The sequence below is a fragment of the Schistocerca nitens genome, chromosome 3 (genome assembly GCF_023898315.1).
Source record: "Schistocerca nitens isolate TAMUIC-IGC-003100 chromosome 3, iqSchNite1.1, whole genome shotgun sequence".
NCBI classification, from domain to species: domain Eukaryota; kingdom Metazoa; phylum Arthropoda; class Insecta; order Orthoptera; family Acrididae; genus Schistocerca; species Schistocerca nitens.
Window position 1 is genome coordinate 691182451 of NC_064616.1, and position 18861 is coordinate 691201311.

Below are 18861 nucleotides of genomic sequence, written 5' to 3' on the forward strand. Positions count from 1 at the left end.
CATCTTGGAGTTGGATGAACACAGGCGTTTATAAACTGTTCTAATTGATTTATGTCTGCACTGTGTACACGCGAATAGTCAATATAGACACAATATGTAGCTCTAATAAAGGGGTACCAGAAACTGTGTCTGTCTGCCGCAATCAGTAAAGCATAATGCAGGTTGTTTGGATCCAGCACACATGAATGTTTAATTTATATGACCACAGCTTCTGGTTTTAACTCAAGCACTGCCTCTCTACACATATCGTCACCCTTTAACTTGCCAATGTTAAATCCTCATGAATGTGCTGCTTCATCTCACTGTTTCATTTCCAGAAGGAGGTATGGATTAGCAGGACGTGTGTTAAGGCTTGCATAAATTTTGGGCTTCGCACTGGAACGAGCAATAGAATGGGAAGTTATACTGCCATAGAAATATGTACAAGAAGTTATGAGTACGAGTACATTGCATGTAGTACACATGCGAGACATGAGGATAGATATACTATCCGTCACATTGATCCACAGTGAGGAGCTCCCTAAGAATGTAAAACATCTCGTTAAAAGATAAATACCTAACACATATTTTTTTTAAAAAGCTAAATGCTGATGTTCCTTCCACAGATCCTAAGTAAAATGTCAAATAAATGGGATCAGCCAAAAACTTAAAACATATTGTAATTTAGTATTACACTTGTAATATACACTTTAATTTGTGTATTCTGAGGTGTATAAAAGAATTTTACAACATTTACTTCCACAGAGGGCACTACTGAAGATGTGCAGATGCTAAATTTCATATAACACTCAAGTTGTTGATGCCGTGGTGTTCTTCAGTCCAAAGAGTGGTCTTATGCAACTCTCCACGCTACTCTATCCTGTGCAAGCCTCTTCATCTCAGAATAACTGCTACAACCTACATCCTTTCGAGCTTGTTCACTGCATTAATCTCTTAGTCTGTCTGTACACTTTTAACACCCCACACGCCCCACCTCCAATACTAAATTGGTGGTCCCTTGACGTCTCAGAATGTGTCATATCAACCGATCTCTTCTTTTAATCAAATTTTGTCACAAATTTATTTTCTCCTAAATCCCATTCATTACCTACTCATTGGTTACACGATCCACTCATCTGACCTTCGGCATTCTTCTGTAGCACCACACTTTGAAAGCTTCTGTTCTCTTCTTGTTTAAACCGTTTATCGTTCATGTCTCACTGCATACAAGGATACACTCTGGACAAATACCTTCAGAAAATACTTCGTACCACTTCAGTCTATATTCGATATTAACAAATTTCTCTTCTTCAGAAACTATGCTTTGTCATTGCTAGTCTACATTTTATATCCTTTCTGCTTCGGCCATCATGTTATAGCAAAACTCATCTGCCACCTTTAGTGTCTTGTTTCCTAATCTAATTCTCTTAGCATCATCAGATTTAATTTGACTACATTCGCCGGCCGTGGTGGCCGAGCGGTTCTAGGTGCTTCAGTCCGGAACCGCGCTACTGCTACGGTCGTAGGTTCGAATCCTGCCTCGGGCATGGATGTGTGTGTTGTCCTTAGGTTAGTTTGTTTAAGTAGTTCTAAGTTCTAGGGGACTGATGACCTCAGATGTTTAGTCCCATAGTGCTCAGAACCATTTCAACATTTTTTTTTTTACTCGTGCTAATGTTCACCTTATACCCTCCTTCCCAGATACTGTCCATTCTGTTCAACTGCTCTTCCAAGTCCTTTGCTGTGTCTGACAAGATTACTATGTCGTCGACAGACCTAGAAGTTTTTAATTCTTCGCCCTGAATTTTGATTCCTATTCGAAATTTTTCTTTGGTTTCCTTTACTGCTTGCTCAGTGTTCGAGGATAGGGTACAACCTTGTCTCACTTCCTTTTCTACCGCTGCTTCCTTCTCATGCCGCCAACGACCCTGTCCCCCCCCCCCCCCCCCCCCCCACACCACTCACACACTCTTGTAACTGCTGTCTGGTTTCTGTATAAGTTGTAAATTACCTTTCGCTTCCTGTATTCTACACTTGTTACTTTCAGAATTTCAAAGAATCCAATCAACACTGTCAAGATTTCTCAAAATTTCCAAAGGCTATAAACTAAGATTTGCTTTTCCTTAACTTATCCTCTAACATAAATCTTAAGGTCACTATTGCTTTGGGTGTACCTACTTTTCTCCGGTATCCAAACTAATCTTCCCTTCTTCCCAAAGGTCGACTTGTACCAGTTTTTCAGTTCTTTCGTAAATAATTCGTCTTAGTATTTTGTAACCATAAATTATTAAAAAATGGTTCAAATGGCTCTGAGCACTATGGGACTTAACATCTTAGGTCATCAGTCCCCTAGAACTTAGAACTACTTAAACCTAACTAACCTAAGGACATCACACACATCCATGCCCGAGGCAGGATTCGAACCTGCGACCGTAGCGGTCGCGCAGTTCCAGACTGAAGCGCCTAGAGCCGCTCGGCCACTCCGGCCGGCGTAAATTATTAAACTGATAGTTCGGTAATATTCGCAGCTATCAGCACCCGCCTTCTATGGAAACGGAATCATTACATTTTTATTGAAGTCTGAGGGTGTTTAGCCTGTCTCATACATTTTGACTACCAGGTGGAATAGTTTTGACATGGCTGGTTCTCCCAAGGATGGGCCTTGTTCCGACTTTAGCCTTTCAGTGATCTGTCAAATTCTTCTTGCAGTATCCTACCTCCTGTTTATTTTCGTCAACGTTCTCTTCCCTTTCTCTAAATGATACGCATTCACGTTATCTTTTATTATTAATTATATGTACATCATCTTGTTCTTAGTGGAACCAATTGATGCATACGCGGCATATCCAGAAATTAAGAGTATTCAGTTGCCAATAACAATAACAACACTCAACAATCAATCAAATTATCGTAAAAATTATAAAAATTAAAAAGTCAATAATTATGAGGTGTTTAAAAAAAGCCGTATAGCTGTATCAAGGTGCTTTATTCGCAAGTACCGGTTTCAGGTAAAGGAAACAAAAGAAAAGTTCGGAGTAGGTATTAAAGTCCATGGACAAGAAATAAAAACGTTGAGGTTCGCTGATGACATTGTAATTCTGTCAGAGACAGCAAAGGACCTGGAAGAGCAGCTGAACCTGGAAGAGCAACTGAACGGAATGGACAGTGCCTTGAAAGGAGGATATAAGTTGAACATCAACAAAAGCAAAACGAGGATAATGGAATGTAATCGAATTAAATCGGGTGATGCTGCCGGAATTAGATTAGGAAATGAGACACTTAAAGTAGTAAAGGAGTTTTGCTATTTGGGGAGCAAAATAACTGATGATGGTCGAAGTAGAGAGGATATAAAATGTACACTGGCAATGGCAAGGAAAGCGTTTCTGAAGAAGAGAAATTTGTTAACATCGAGTATAGATTTAAAGGTCAGGAAGTCGTTTCTGAAAGTATTTGTATGGGGTGTAGCCATGTATGGAAGTGAAAGATGGACGATAAATAGTTTGGACAAGAAGAAAATAGAAGCTTTCGAAATGTGGTGCTACAGAAGAATGCTGAAGATTAGATGGGTAGATCACATAACTAATGAGGAGGTATTGAATAGAATTGGGGAGAAGAGGAGTTTGTGGCACAACTTGACAAGAAGAAGGGACCGGTTGGTAGGACATGTTTTGAGGCATCAAGGGATCACAAATTTAGCATTGGAGGGCAGCGTGGAGGGTAAAAATCGTAGAGGGAGACCAAGAGATGAATACACTAAGCAGATTGAGAAGGATGTAGGTTGCAGTAAGTTTGGGAGCTGAAGGAGCTTGTACAGGATACAGTAGCATGGATAGCTGCATCAAACCAGTCTCAGGACTGAAGACAACAACAACAACAACCGGTTTCATGTGAGTAGAGACATATCTTCAGGTTTGTGTATAAAAGTTTCTGTGTGAAATTTTTGAAATGGTAGAAAATCAGAACTACAGTGATGAATTTCAACAACAAACACTGATAATTACTCACAGTGATTATATTTCCATAATGTTGATGGACACTTGCGGAGTCCAAGCTTTGGGGAAGCTATCCATGTTAAGAGATTAAGGGTCAAGCCACGTTGGTGGGTTGTCATAATAAAACTGTGTACACCCAAAAGATGCTTGTCGAAATGTACAAAGCATGACTCCTGAATTAGCCAGCCCTTGATGAAAACGGGGGAACACTACTGTGAACGGGGACAAAATGTCTAAAAATTAACTAACGTCTAGGAAATGTGCTCTAGCAAGGAACCGAAACGTGGAGAATGGTAGAGATCTGCAAAACAGCTTACCGGATAACACTCTTTTCCTTGCTTCACTTTTTTTGTCATTCGTGCTATATACACACTGGATGGTAGAGGTTTATGCTAAAATGAAAAATATTCGAGATTCGTATAGTAAAGCAAGAGGCACTAAGAGCGTGCAGAGAAATGTCCTGCTCGCATGTGGAACGAGAATGTTCATCGTCATATGCAGAGGATCTTCGTGACTGTAGATGTAGATGCAGGTACAAATTAGAATTGGAGGCCGACGGAACAGTCCCGGTCAAGAGCTGTTACGTAACGTCAGAGCTCATGTGTGAGTGATGCTCGTTGACTGAGATAAAAGGACCGGCTCGATTGCCGAGAGCTCATTCACGCCGCGCCTCCTACCATGGCAGCATCTTTGTCACCGCTGGAGTATCTTATCGTGCATTACAGATGGGTTCTCGTGTGCTTTGTTCTGCTGCCTGTGTCTCTGGTGTACGACTTGTTCTACTACGTGAGGAGTTACATCATCTTCAAGCTGAACAGTGCTCCGCATAAGCATGGCGACAAAGTGAAACACGTACAGCGACAGGTAAGGTTATAATAATCTACTTTCTCGAAAAATGCATCATTACTGATACTCTAGTGGTGGTTACTGTACGTTGATGTGTCGTTCGTGAATGAAAAAGCTATTTTCTGAAGACTTTATGAACTTTTCAAAGTTTCTTCAATGATCTTTCATAGCATTTGACTCGGATTTGACATCTCATATTTGATTTTCGAGAAATTACATAATGCACGAAACTAGGCAGTGAAGAGGAACTTACACCGTGTAAGAAACAAGCAGGTCTTGCACGGCGAGTAGGTGATAATTCTACTTACGTACATTCGAAAATGAATGATGGAAGGACGTAACAGGAGGAGATTAGTGTTTAACGTCCCGTCGACAACGAGGTCATTAGAGACGGAGCGCAAGCTCGGGGTGAGGGAAGGATGGGGAAGGAAATCGGCCGTGCCGTTTCAAAGGAACCATCCCGGCATTTGCCTGAAGCGATTTAGGGAAATCACGGAAAACCTAAATCAGGATGGCTGGAGACGGGATTGAATCGTCGTCCTCCCGAATGCGAGTCCAGTGTGGTAACCACTGCGCCACCTCGCTCGGTAAGGACGTAACGTCGACGACTAGGCCATAGAGACAGAGTACAAGTTCGGAGTGGGAAACGATAGAGAATAACATACACCATGCACTTCCAAAGCATCCGAGACATCCTGGCACTCTGCTTAAGTCATTTACGGATTTGAACTGCCAACCTCCCGAATCGTGGGTTCAGAACTACTGTGCACGTGTGGGGATTTTAATGGATGTTTGTTGTCTATATGTTACTTGTGTTGTTTAATGAGTCTTTTATTATTTCCCCCACAAATAGTTGTTTGCAGTTTTTGAATGAGAACATTTTTGCTGCTGACTGTGTTTATTCGGTTGTCACTATTGCAATTTTGGCTGTAAAACAGTTTTCAAGTGTTCAGCTGCAACAATATGAGCAACCAAAACACAATTGTCGACGGAAAACCACAAGGGAAGTACCTTGCCATGCATGATATCTGAGATACGACTGTGCCGATAATCTGGTCGCGGTAAAACTAGCTGTGATTTCTTATCTTGCGCTTCTTCACACGCACGCGAGCTTACATGTGTTATTGAGAGTCTATGTGTGTGTGTGTGTGTGTGTGTGTGTGTGTGTGTGTGTGTGTGTGTGTGTGTGTGTGGAAAAAAGCAACATAGTTGCAAGTACTAAGCCAAACTATCCCAACCCACCCAGGCAACAGGAGGAACCAATCCCTTGAATTCTTTCTTTCTTTCTTCATTATGACTGCTCCCTCTAATAAATTCAGTTTCTCCTCATTTTATACCTTCGAACCCTTTATCACAGTGGTTCCCATTTTATGCCTTCGAATCCTTTATCGCAAGGGTAGTTAACCTGGTTCTCAGCGCTCAGTAGCGGGAGTTCCAATTCTCGTGGTGGGCGGCAGGTAACATGGTTTTTAAAAATATTTTCATTAGAATTTCATAAAATTTTGATATAAATATTTGCTAAGTAATTATTACTGTGTGCTTCAAATTGCTATGACTCTGCTTTATAAATTTTATAAAGTAAAGTTGTTTTCCGACCTAATAAATTACCATTACTGTGGAACTGGTGGGCGGTTAGAAAATTTTTACCGCTGACAAAGATACAAAAGTGGGTGGTAAGTACAAAAGGTTGACTACTCTGCTTTATCGGATGTGTCGTCATAGTAACAATAGTCGTACTTGTTGGATACGTTTGCCGAGGGTCAGAGGCATACTATTTATCATCCTAGGCAGTAATGACATAAGACTAAGCTGAATTTCTTCACAATGTACACATGAATCTAGAAATATTTATTTGTAACAATTTGTAGATCACTCAAACGAGACAAATTATTATGTTTCCTATTAGCCTCATCCTCGCTTGCGCCATAATATAAGTGTGTTCCGTTACTGGAAAGAGGAAAACAGATTTGCCGTAGAATACTGTGTCTATGAAAAGTGAATACTTTTTTGACATCACCTCCTCATCACAAAGAACACAGCTATTCTCTTATTCTTACAGTCGCTACATAAATAACAGATAAAATGTACGCAAGGCGCTGAATCAATAATTAATCCTTATTGCCGCGGAAGACAAAACCATTACAAAAACTCATAAGAATATAAAACAAATGTAACGGCAGAAAATGATAAGAGCCAAAAACGAAAATGAATGAGACCAACAAACGAGTAACAACTGTATACAACAAACACGCCAGTTGATGTCATGTACCAATGAAAATAGAATTGGCTCCGTGGATGACCATTACATTAAATGAAAATCAGTGGGGATGCTGTTTAACGCCAAAAAGGAAACAAAAGAGAAAGCGGAAAATTCTAATCTAAAACTACAAAACTCCGTCCGAACAGTCTCCTGAAGGCGCAGCGGTACCGACCGACTGCCGAGTCATCCTCAGCTGATAGACGTCACTGGATGCGAATATGGAAGGGGCATGTGGTCACCGCACCGCTCTCCCGGTTGTTACCAGTTTACGTGACTGGAGGCGCTACTTCTTAGTAAAGTAGTTCCTCACATTGACCTCACAAGAGATGAGTGCAACACGCTTGCCAACAGCGCTCGGCAGACTTGGACGGTCACCCATGCAAGTGATACGCCAGCCCGACAGTGCTTAACTCTGCTGATCCGACGGGAATTGGTGTTATCACAGCGGCTAGGCCGTTGACGGAAAATTCTAAAGTGAATGATAAGTACCCCTGCTCAGTAGGGAAAAAAGGAGGGAGAAAGAGAGAGAAGGAAAAAGAGAGAGAGAGAGAGAGAGAGAGGAGAGTCTCCGCGTAGGGAAGACGAAAAGGAAACAGGGTTTCAAGTATAAATAAATGTTACAAAGTTTTAGGAAGACCTACGCAGAAGACTTTTGCCAACTATAATGTGATTCAAGAGGCGTTATTAACAGACAGAATAGATGGGACGCTTTTAACACTTTGGATTAAAAACACTAGCTCCCAGGCTCCCAAAAAAGCTAACATAATCATGATTATGTGTAAAATCAACTAAAATGATTTTCTAGCGTATATTGAGACAACACATGGCCAGAAGAATATATTATGTTATTTTATCCATGTTGGCTCTTGTGAACTCCAGGAATTCACAGCGCAGTGGTTAGACACTGGACTCGCATTCGGGAGGACTACGGTTCAATCCCGCGTCCGGCCATCCTGATTTAGGTTTTCCGTGATTTCCCTTAATCTCTCCAGGCAAATGCCGGGATGGTTCCTTTCAAAGGGCACGGCCGACTTCCTTCCCCGTCCTAATCTAATCCGATGAGACCGATGACCTCGCTGTCTGGTATCCTTCCCCAAACAACCCAACCCAACCCAGGAATTCACAAACTCTGCAGAGCCAAGTTACAAGAAGTTACCAGCTCCTGACAGCCTTCTCATGTTTGATTAATCAATGTCATAACCTATATTCAGAGTACTTAATTTTCCTCGTGTAATGTGAACAAGCAATTTCGTTTTAGATTTTGTTTGTCGTTGCCATGCACATATTTGACTTTTTACGGTGCATCTTACATGTTTTCTCTCCGTATTACAACAACATCGGTTTCCATGCATCAAAAAAATCACAGAAATAATGGCATGCCATGTTATAAAGATACCGATTTGTTATAAACTGAGTAGAAGTGTAAACTCGGATTTGACATAAATAAAATTACAAAACGAAATTGCCAACAAATATTTTATTTATGTTGTTACATAAAATATAGAATGTAGATGTCTCAGTTTCATATTAAACAAATAATGTCAGTACAGAGTCTGACTGCAGCGAGTAGCAACACAACTTGTAATGTGTGGCGCTGTTTATATTAGTGTCTACGAGCTACGTGTGTAGTGAATACCACTCTAACTGCAAAGCTGCCCTTACTGCAGTAAACATCTAAAGAGGAGAAATCGAGCTGCAGATTGCCTGTGAGAATATCCTGGACGTACTCTTTGTCTATGGAACTCCTGTCAGCAGTCAAGCTAATCACACCGTGCGCTGAAATGAAGATATTCGCCCACTTGTATTCAGTTGTTCTCGTCTGGTCGGGTGAGATCATTAGCACTATGATCTCATCATAATTGATCTTCGCATAGTTCAACGTGAAAAGTCTGCACGCCAACTTCAAGATATACTATTCTACAATGAACACAGCGTTGTCGGAATATATATATATTGCATTGATATTTGATGGATGAAAACAGATTTCAAGGTCTCACTCTCGAAAACAATGTCTTTGGAGTAGTCTATGAGGGGAACAGTCTTCCATTCATCCACAGTCCGTTGTACATTACGTGCACACAGGAAATGCAGCTTCCTGTAACCATTGGTGAGCCACACACGCTTAGCTGATGGTCTCGTATACGTTTCCATTTCACCCGTCTTACGTCATTCTTCCGGTGACTGCAGGAATGGCAGACCAAAGCTGGACTATGGGCGTGGTTCTATTCCTGCGACTGTATAATAGAAAATCTCGTTCATTGACGCCGGTCTTCGTCCTTCACAGAACATTCAAGTTGCCGAAATAGTTATTAGAAGTGGTTGACACGGACTACAATAAACAAAGTGACACATTAGTTAGTTACCTGCGTAGTCTATTGACCATAATTGCAACCTGTCCCTGTGATGTGGAACTAATGAGTTTTGCTCTTACAGTAAACTTTCTCAGTGAGATACGTGCCTACATGATAACCATGTACTTCTTTTACATACCTTTATTTATAATTAACTATGTTGAATCCCTCTTTCTTTCACACACACACACACACACACACACACACACACACACACACACAAAATACTATTAAACGTTCAGATTCTACGTTGTACGAATAGTTGTCAAGCAGATATGATTTCAGTTTGTGTTTGAAGTTAATTTTACCGTCTATTAAATAGTTTATATCATTGCATACGTGGTCGAATATTGCAGTGGCTCAATACCTGACTCCTTTCTGTGCCACACTAAGGCTGAGTGATGTATAGTGTAGGCCATTTCTCTTTCTAGATATATGGTTTTATGAGTCTCTTTTTCGTTACTTTATAGAAGTCAAGATGTACGTAGAGAAAGGAATGAATTTTGTTTTATGCCTTTTCATATCTGTACAAAAGGTTTCGAGACTGGATTAATAAGCAAACGTTAAGTTGGTGGTTTTAGTGCTTCAAGTGTTTTACGTAATCTCCCCCCCCCCCTCTCCCACTTTAGTATAATACACATAATGTTCATAAAACCGCGTGAAGCTGTCAGGAAAGTCATTCTTAGGGATGCTGTTCAATTCGACGCAGCTTTGGCTGGAATGTCGACTATGTCGTCAAAGCGTTGATCCCTTATGTGAATTTCTGCACTTAATAGTTTATGGTAGGTTCCCAATGGCAACACCAAGTCTCATCACCTGTGATTATTTTTTCCAGAAAAGAATTGTTCGTGTTTTCCATTTCAATCAAGTCGCGGCAGGCATCCAAGTGTCGTAGTTTTTGTTCGGGAATCGAGGTGTGGGGGAGAAATTTTGCACACGCTTTTTTCTTCTTCAAAACATTCTGGATCATATCTTGAACAGTTGATTTAAAGATGTTGCTAGTTGAGAACTGTGACACAACGTTGACATACTGCAGCCGCACGTCCACTACTTAACACCGTCTGCTCACCGATGACTGGTCGAGTGCATATCTGTTGTTTACAGTCATTAGTTTAAGCTTCGACCGTGTTTACTGCGCAGATGTCACTTTTACGCCAGGGATAAAATTAGTCTCATAAATTTTTTGACGGATGGTTTAGCCCTAAATATGGTAATTTGTGCAGGCATATATCTCAGTAAATGGAAATTACTTAAGCCACAAAGTAAATTCGAAAATATTGAAAGAAACTTTCAATTTTTTAACTATTTTAACTACTGTTATTAAAAGAAAAACAACAAAGCCATCCTCTGTTGAACTGTTGAGTGGTTGTCGTGATATGTGAGGCAACGTCTAAAAACGGTTCAAATGGCTCTGAGCACTATGGGACTCAACTTCTATGGTCATCAGTCCCCTAGAACTTAGAACTACTTAAACCTAACCAACCTAAGGACATCACACAACACCCAGTCATCACGAGGCAGGCAACGTCTGCACAGTCTTCAAATAATGTGTCATTTGCAGACCGACGCCACGGCCATCTCCCAAGTCAAGTCCACCCCAGAAAGCATTTCATAATCTCTTTACTCTTCATATTCATCAATTTCCTCAACGTCTTCATTTTAATAACACTATCAGACAACTTATTGATACAAAATATGACTTTCAACGTTGTTATTACGAATTGCAAAATCATAAATTTCTTTATAATTGTATGTATTGTATTGTATGTTAACCGGAGGCCTAGAAACGACGGAGAGGCTCCGTCCCCGCCGCAGCCACGACGACTACCGCAGTCCACCCCTCCGCCGCCCCACACCGAACCCAGGGTTATTGTGCGGTTTGGCATCCGGTGGACCCCCCCCCCCCTCCCCCCTCTTCCAGGGAACGTCACACACCAGACGAGTGTAACCCCTATGTTTGCGTGGTAGAGTAATGGTGGTGTACGCATACGTGGAGAACTTGTTTACGCAGCAATCGCCGACATAGTGTAGCTGAGGCGGAATAAGGGGAACCAGCCCGCATTCGCCGAGGCAGATGGAAAACCGCCCAAAAACCATCTACAGACTGGCCGGCTCAGCAGACCTCGACACAAGTCCGCCGGGCGGATTTGTGCCGGGGATCAGGCGTTCCCTCCCGCTCAGAAAGCCGTGCGTTAGAGCGCACAGCTAACCGGGCGGGCTCTTTATAATTGCTAACAAAGATACAAAACTACATAAAATGAACCAGCTGAGATGGACGATTCTTTACAGAAACTTCAAAAAAGTCTAAACTGAAACGGACGCTTTACTCTGATTTGTACTTATCGAGAGACGTGTCATGCTTGTAGGTGCGGCAGTGGATTTCTGATGGGCGGCCGACACAGATGTGCACGGCCCGGCCCGGCTGGCAGACCATCAGCTTCCGCAGACCCGCCTACAAGAGCCGCCTGTACTGCGTCAGCGTCAACCTCATGGATGTCGTGCGCGTCGATAAAACCAAACAGGTACGTTTCTCCACTCCTTAACTCCTGTGCATCGTTTTCAAAGACTGACAGCTGTTTTGCAGGACCGACTGTGAGCGTTTGTTGCTCAACGACTCAAACCATTTCTCAACTGTGTAAAGAAGATGGAAAAGTTTACGTACACTGAGATGAAAAAAGTCATGGGATAACTCCTAATATCATATCGGACCTCCTTTGGTCCTGTGTAGTGCAGCAACTCGACGTGGCATGGATTCATTAAGGCCGGCCGGGGTGGCCCAGCGGTTCTAGTCGCTACAGTCTGGAACCGCGCGACCGCTACGGTCGCAGCTTAGAATCCTGCCTCGGGCATGGATGTGTGTGATGTCCTTAGGTTAGTTAGCCTTACGTGTTTCTAAGTTCTAGGGGACTGATGACCTGAGAAGCTGAGTCCCATAGTGCTCAGAGCCATTTGAACCATTTGATTCATTAAGTCGTTGGAGGTTCCCTACAGAAATACTGAACCCTGTTTCCTCTATAGCCGTCCATAATTGCGAAAGTGTCCGGTGCAGGTTGAACTCTCGATTATGTCCCATAAATGTACGATGGGATTCATGTCGGACGTTCTTGGTGGCCACATCATTTGCTCGATGTGTCCAGAATGTTTTTAAAACCAATTGCGAATAATTGTGGCCTTTTGACATGGCGCATTGTCATCCATAAAAATCCAATCGTGGTCTCCAACTAGCTCAGCATAACCATTTTCAATCAATGATCGGTTTAGTTCCATGTAAACACAGTGCATACGATTATGCAGCCACTACCAGCTTGCTCAGTGCCTTGTTGACAACCTGGGTCCATGACTTCCTGGGATCTGTGCCACACACAAACCGTACCATGAGCTCTTGTCATTAGAAATTGGAACTTATCTGACCTGGTCACGGTTCTGGTTCAAATGGCTCTGAGCACTATGGGACTTAACATCTATGGTCATCAGTCCCCTAGAACTTAGAATTACTTAAACCTAACTAACCTAAGGACATCACACACATCCATGCCCGAGGCAGGATTCGAACCTGCGACCGTAGCAGTCGCGCGGCTCCGGACTGAGAGCCTAGAGGTCACGGTTCTCCAGCCATCTAGGGTCCAACCGATATGGTCACGAGCCCATGAGAGGTGCTGCAGCCAATGCCGTACTGTTAGCAAAGGCACTCGCGTTGGTCGTCTGTTGCCAAAGCCCATTAACGCCAAATTACGCTGCACTGTCCTAACGGAAACGTTCATCTTACGTCTAACATTGATTTCTGTGGTTATTTCAAGCCGTGTTGCTTGTCTGTTAGCTCCGACAACTCTACTCAAACGCCGCTGCTCTCTGTCTTTAAGTGAAGGCCGCTGGCCACTGCATTGACCGTGGTGAAAGGTAATGCCTGAAATGTAATATTCTCAACAAACTCTCAACACTGTGGATCTCGGAATATTGAATTCCCTAACGATTTACGAAATGGAATGTTCCATGTGTCTAGCTCCAACTACCATTCCGCGTTCAAAGTCTTAATTTCCGTCGTGCGACCATAATCACGTAGGTAACCTTTTCACATGGATCACTTGAGTACAAATGACAGCTCCGCTTTTTTTTTTTCCTTTATTGAATTTCAATTCCCCCCCAAGGGGGCGGGCTGGCAGCAGCTTAGCATGCCGCTCTTCAGCCGACAGATTTTGTGACAAAGATCAAGAGAACAAATAATAACAAAACAGGCGATAAAAGCGGAGACTTAGAGAGTAACAAGGCGAAAAGAAATCGTGGAACTTAAAACAACAACAGAGGGATGATGATGCTAATAAAAATACATACGAAGCAGACAGGGAAAACAATAGACAATTAAAAAACACGGCGACAGTCTGGATTCTGTTCGCAAAAGACATAAAATTCACACCTAGCGACAGCATGGTTTCTGTTCGCAACACGAGAAAGACAAACAACACTGAATAGTCACTGGAACACTGCACTAAAAAAGTTGGCAAATGTGACACCACAGTCGAGAGCAGGTGGGGGGAAACTGGACAGAAGATGGGAAAACAAAAGAAAGGGGGGAAAGGAGAGTAAAAGCGAAGGGGGGAACCGGGAAAGGAGCTGATGGAGGATGAGGACCCAGAAGAGGGGTGGGGGGCAGACGCGACAGGGAGTGGGGCAGGCAGAGGAGGGGAATACAAAAGGACTGGGGGACAGCTCCGCCAGAGTACTGTCCTTTTATACCTCGTGTACATGATACTGCTGCCATCTGTATACGTGCGTATCGCTATCCCATGACTTTTGTTACCTCAGTTTATGTAAAGAAGATGGGAGATTTTGTATTACGCTGCTGACCATAAAAATGCAGCAACAAGAAAGATAGTAAATACAGAAATTTTACTTATTGTTCGTGTACAGTATAGTAGTAAGAATACATGGTTAAATTGATAGATGATTTGGGGTATACAGGACGCGAACTTGAGCACACAGAGATGATCGTGTAGTAAGCACAATAGAATTCCACACAATAGGTTCGTTTGATCAGTTACCAGACAGCGCCAGACAACAGGCTGTACTGCGCATGCGCAGCTACGATGACGTAGGCAGCCCGTGCTTGGTGCTTGCTCTGCTCATACGCTTTTCATCGCATTTCTGGTGGAATTTCGTGCGTGGTGGGGCATCACGTGACCATGTGCAGGCCTACGGTATGTTGCTGAGAAGACATACAGAGTTGTACTTAGAGCAATTGTTCTATCATATCCCACCCATATAAGGAAGCAGTTCTTGGCATAATATCATTTCAAAATTAGACTCCACAGCTCAAACAAAGTACCATAACATTTTGCTATGGGGTGACTTTGACAGCTTTTTTTTTTAATTCGTACTCTGCAATATTGTCATGTAGCATTTCCAACAGGTTTACATCTAGACAGCACTACAAAAAGCTAGTAGGAAGTAATAAAAAAAAACAAAAAAACAGTTTCTTGTGTTGCTTACACCGGAATAAAGGACTATAAATTTCATGACTATTTCAAAATGTGTAAAAAATTAACAAGGTTGTCTGTGAGGCAAGTAAACTGTACAACTGACAGTTTATATTCTACTCTAGGAATAAATATGAAGCCATGTGGGGAGCTAAAACGTTAAAACAAGGTATGCTGCCAGTCTACAATTTAGCATAGAATGGCATTATAAATTTAAGACGTAAACACAAATTAAGAAATAACTTCAGGCCTAGAGGAAGTACTAGACATGTGCCTTGGGATCGAAAAACACTTTCACAGAAGGCAGATTTGTAAAATTGTGCTACAGCTGTCATTATATTTGAAACAAAATATTTAGTTCAAAACTATTGACCAAATTTGCCTACTTAGTCAGCTTCAAGTAAATGTTTACGTATGTCCGTACATATATAGCATTAAGAGATCTTCCAGTGTCATAAAAGGAACAGGACATCAGAGACTACTCCAGCAGCATCGGAATTTCATAAACCATACTAAAATGCTTCATTCCGCTCTAATTGCCCATTTCTATGTCCATATGAACTGAAGTACCTGATATTCAGCTTATCATATGGTTTTCGCGATACCAATTTTCTGGGAGGTCCAGTACTGTATTCTCATGTTTGGTTCTTTATTATGGTATAATGTCATTCTTCCCAGAAAACGAAAATTTGCACTTGAAATTGAACGAAGTTGAAAGTAGCCAATAGTGCGGAATGAAACACTTTGTTTCAAATAAACTAACCGTCTCAGCTGAAAAAAATTAATAGAAGCAAATTTCTCTACAAAACAGACAGAAATAGCTCCATTAAGACATTAATGGTTGATTGCTAATAACGTGGAAATAATATAAAATCAGAAAACTGAGAGTACTAACTTATTTTGGTTAGTTTTTGGTTATGAGAATGTATATTAATTCACTTGATGGCTCACGGCTACAGAAATGTGTTTTGATTTCATTTGACGTGGTAGCTGTAAACGAAGAGACCAGCAATATTACGAAGACACGAAACATACACGGCTTACGTGGGGAAGGGCCCCCCATTATAACTCAGCTTGCTCTGCGCATGCGCGAAACTGGCAGCTTGGGCCTGCCGGAAAAAATTTTCCGGGTAGCATCTGGCTACTTGCTGCTACTGCTCATACGGCAAACAGCCACGCTTCAAGTAGCCAGAAGCGGGAGCAAGGCACTGCTTATACGCAAATTGAGCTCTGCGCATGCGCACGAGCCCGCTGGCTACTGCTCATACGAACCTAATCACACCAGTCACTGGGGCCAGATAACAGTGAAGAGTCCAATGTTCAAAAAATGGTTCAAATGGCTCTGAGCACTATGGGACTTAACATCTGAGGTCATCAGTCCCCTAGAACTTAGAACTACTTAAACATAACTAACCTAGGGACATCACACACATCCATGCCCGAGGCAGGATTCAAACCTTCGACCGTAGCGGTCACGCGGTTCCAGACTGTAGTGCCTAGAACCGCTCGGCCACCGCGGTCGGCAAGAATCCAATGGGGCAACGTTGGTTCTGGTATCTTTATCCAAATGTTGTACGCACAACCGGGATTTGCCTGTAAAGGGGATATGGTGCTACTCCTGCGTCCAGTGTCGTCGCTGGGCGCACCACTATCGGCGTGTGTCTCTGCTGCTGCGTCAAGGGAAGCCGCGAGTGTGACTGGGATGCTCCAGATGTTGCATTGTCCGTGTCGATACTTGTCTTGCTGCAAACTAGCCCATTTCCTGACCTAAGGTGCGTGACGTGACTGTAAAATCCTGCAGGGCCGAGAGAACAGTGTGTGTCCTCTCGAGCGCAAGTCGTATGGAGATGCTCTGGATGGTGTAGCGTACAGCCCTCCTGAAACTATCGGTTCCTTATTCGCATAACGGCCGTCAGATACCGACAAACCCGAGCAGCAACATCGCGGAAAGATGGCTTTCAGTCTTGATAGGCAGCTGTAGCATTCCAGCACGTACTGATAGACATTCCTGCTTCTTACACGAGGTGTACCAAGATCTTCTCACAAACAATTAACATTCAACTGCGATTTCCTGAATGAGATATCAGCCATGAAATCTTTCCTTGTGAAGAGAATGCAGATGCCGTTATTTTGTGCAGTTATGTTGAAATTATTATTACTTCACATCACGAAAATTTGACGTTTATTGCATGCCAGCTTTATAGAGCTGAAATTTTAATGGCCAGCAGAGTACAAAATGTGATGATTCAGTTGCCTGTACAGGTCGTTCTCTCACCTTCCCCCTCGAAGGGGTACGACTTAATAGTGCTTTAGTGACATACTTGTATTCTTCTTTTTCTTGTACCTTTGTCCCGCATATGCGCAAAACCGGCATGGTTGGTCATGGATTTCGCATGGTTAATTTAAGATTAGGCCGGATGCCTTCCTGTCGCCAGCCCGTTACTCCCGGGACGGAATGTGTGTACCCCAGCTGTCCGCGTATAGTGTTATTCATGTGAAAGTGTGCGAAAGTTTTCTAAATTATTGCGAATCGTGTAACTCAGGTGGGTTTTGGGAACGAGGCCGCTATTCACCTAGTTGGATGTGGGAAATGGCCTATAAACCATATCTTTTCTGGGCGGCACATCGACCCACGTTCAATGACACGCTATGCGGATTCGATCCGGGGCTGGCTCACCACCTCGTCTCCGAAACGGCACTTTAGCACGCGCGGGAGGGTCTGGCGAGATGTTTGTAATAATATCGTGAAAAACAAATTATTTTGCATACGGTACCTGCCTTGTTATCAAAGTGGAGCGTTTCGAGTAATCCGATCTTCCGTTCCCTGAAACCCCAAAGATGTTCAGTAGAAAAGGGGACTGACTTGTTTTGCAGTCACTCAAGACACGAAATTTCCGTTTAAGTAGGTGTGTTTTCTTGAATCATATGCTAACTGATTAAAAAGAATTAGTCCCCTAATAGCATGTAAAACACCAAACACACACACGCGCCGGCCAGTGTGGCCGTGCGATTCTAGGCGCTTCAGTCTGGAACCGCGCGACCGCTACGGTCGCGGGTTCGAATCCTGCCTCGGGCATGGATGTGCGTCATGTCCTTAGGTTAGTTAGGTTTAAGTAGTTCTAAGTTCTAGGGGACTGATGACCTCAGATGTTGAGTCCCATAGTGCTCAGAGCCATTTGAGCCACACACACGCATACACGTAGACAACACACAACACACGAACTTGATGATCAATAAAGAAAAACAGTCATCTTTGATTCCACTATAAACGTAATCATATGAAACAGTATGGGATGTTATTGTTATCGCATAGCGGTCTCTGTGCCGGAAATTAGAATCTACGTGGTGAAGAAAAATTCGAGCACTCGGACTTCGCAGCGCGATTCCTCACGTACTAGCAATACAAAAATGTCTCTCACAAAATTTCGTCCTGCTCGTATTTCCAGCAGTACATGGATATTAATGATTGGCAATCTGGCAACACTACAATCACATGTACAGTAACTACCTCTAGCAGCGTATAGGAGTAGTACTGTGCAGTTGATGCAGTCGCTGGCGTTTTGGGTTAGCATGCGGGAGGTCGAGGGTTCGATTTTGGCTTGTGGAATACTTGTTTGTATTTGCTAAATGTGGACTGGCATGGTACGGTATCTGACGTCATAATTTTCATACAGGGATTACCGTCGGCCTTTCACAAAACATTTTCACTTGCGTACTTCGAACACATAAATGGAAGTTCAGTTGTTTCCATTGGTCAGCTTTTAAAGAAGCCTTTTGCACGTCGTGGACGTGAATAGTCTTGCACCACAGCATCTACTAGATTCCAAACCCGTTTTCTGTGCACATCCCCCCCGCCCTCCCCCAGTGGTCCCATAGATTAGTGCCAACTATTATTCTTGCCACGTTCAGGTACATTACATTTCGTTAGGGTTTTGCGTCACAAGTAGAGCTAGCAACGTACT

General features: G+C 42.7%; 1 protein-coding gene across 1 annotated transcript in view; it reads left to right on the forward strand.

Annotated features, from left to right (window-relative positions):
- The first annotated feature begins 4640 nt into the window (after window positions 1-4640).
- Window positions 4641-18861, forward strand: part of LOC126249721 (delta(24)-sterol reductase-like) — a 63134-nt gene continuing 48913 nt past the window's right edge. The window contains exons 1-2 of the mRNA XM_049951402.1: window positions 4641-4835; window positions 11795-11950. Of these exons, the coding sequence (XP_049807359.1) occupies window positions 4650-4835; window positions 11795-11950 (342 nt within the window). The 5' untranslated portion in view covers window positions 4641-4649. The remainder of the gene's footprint in view (window positions 4836-11794; window positions 11951-18861) is intronic.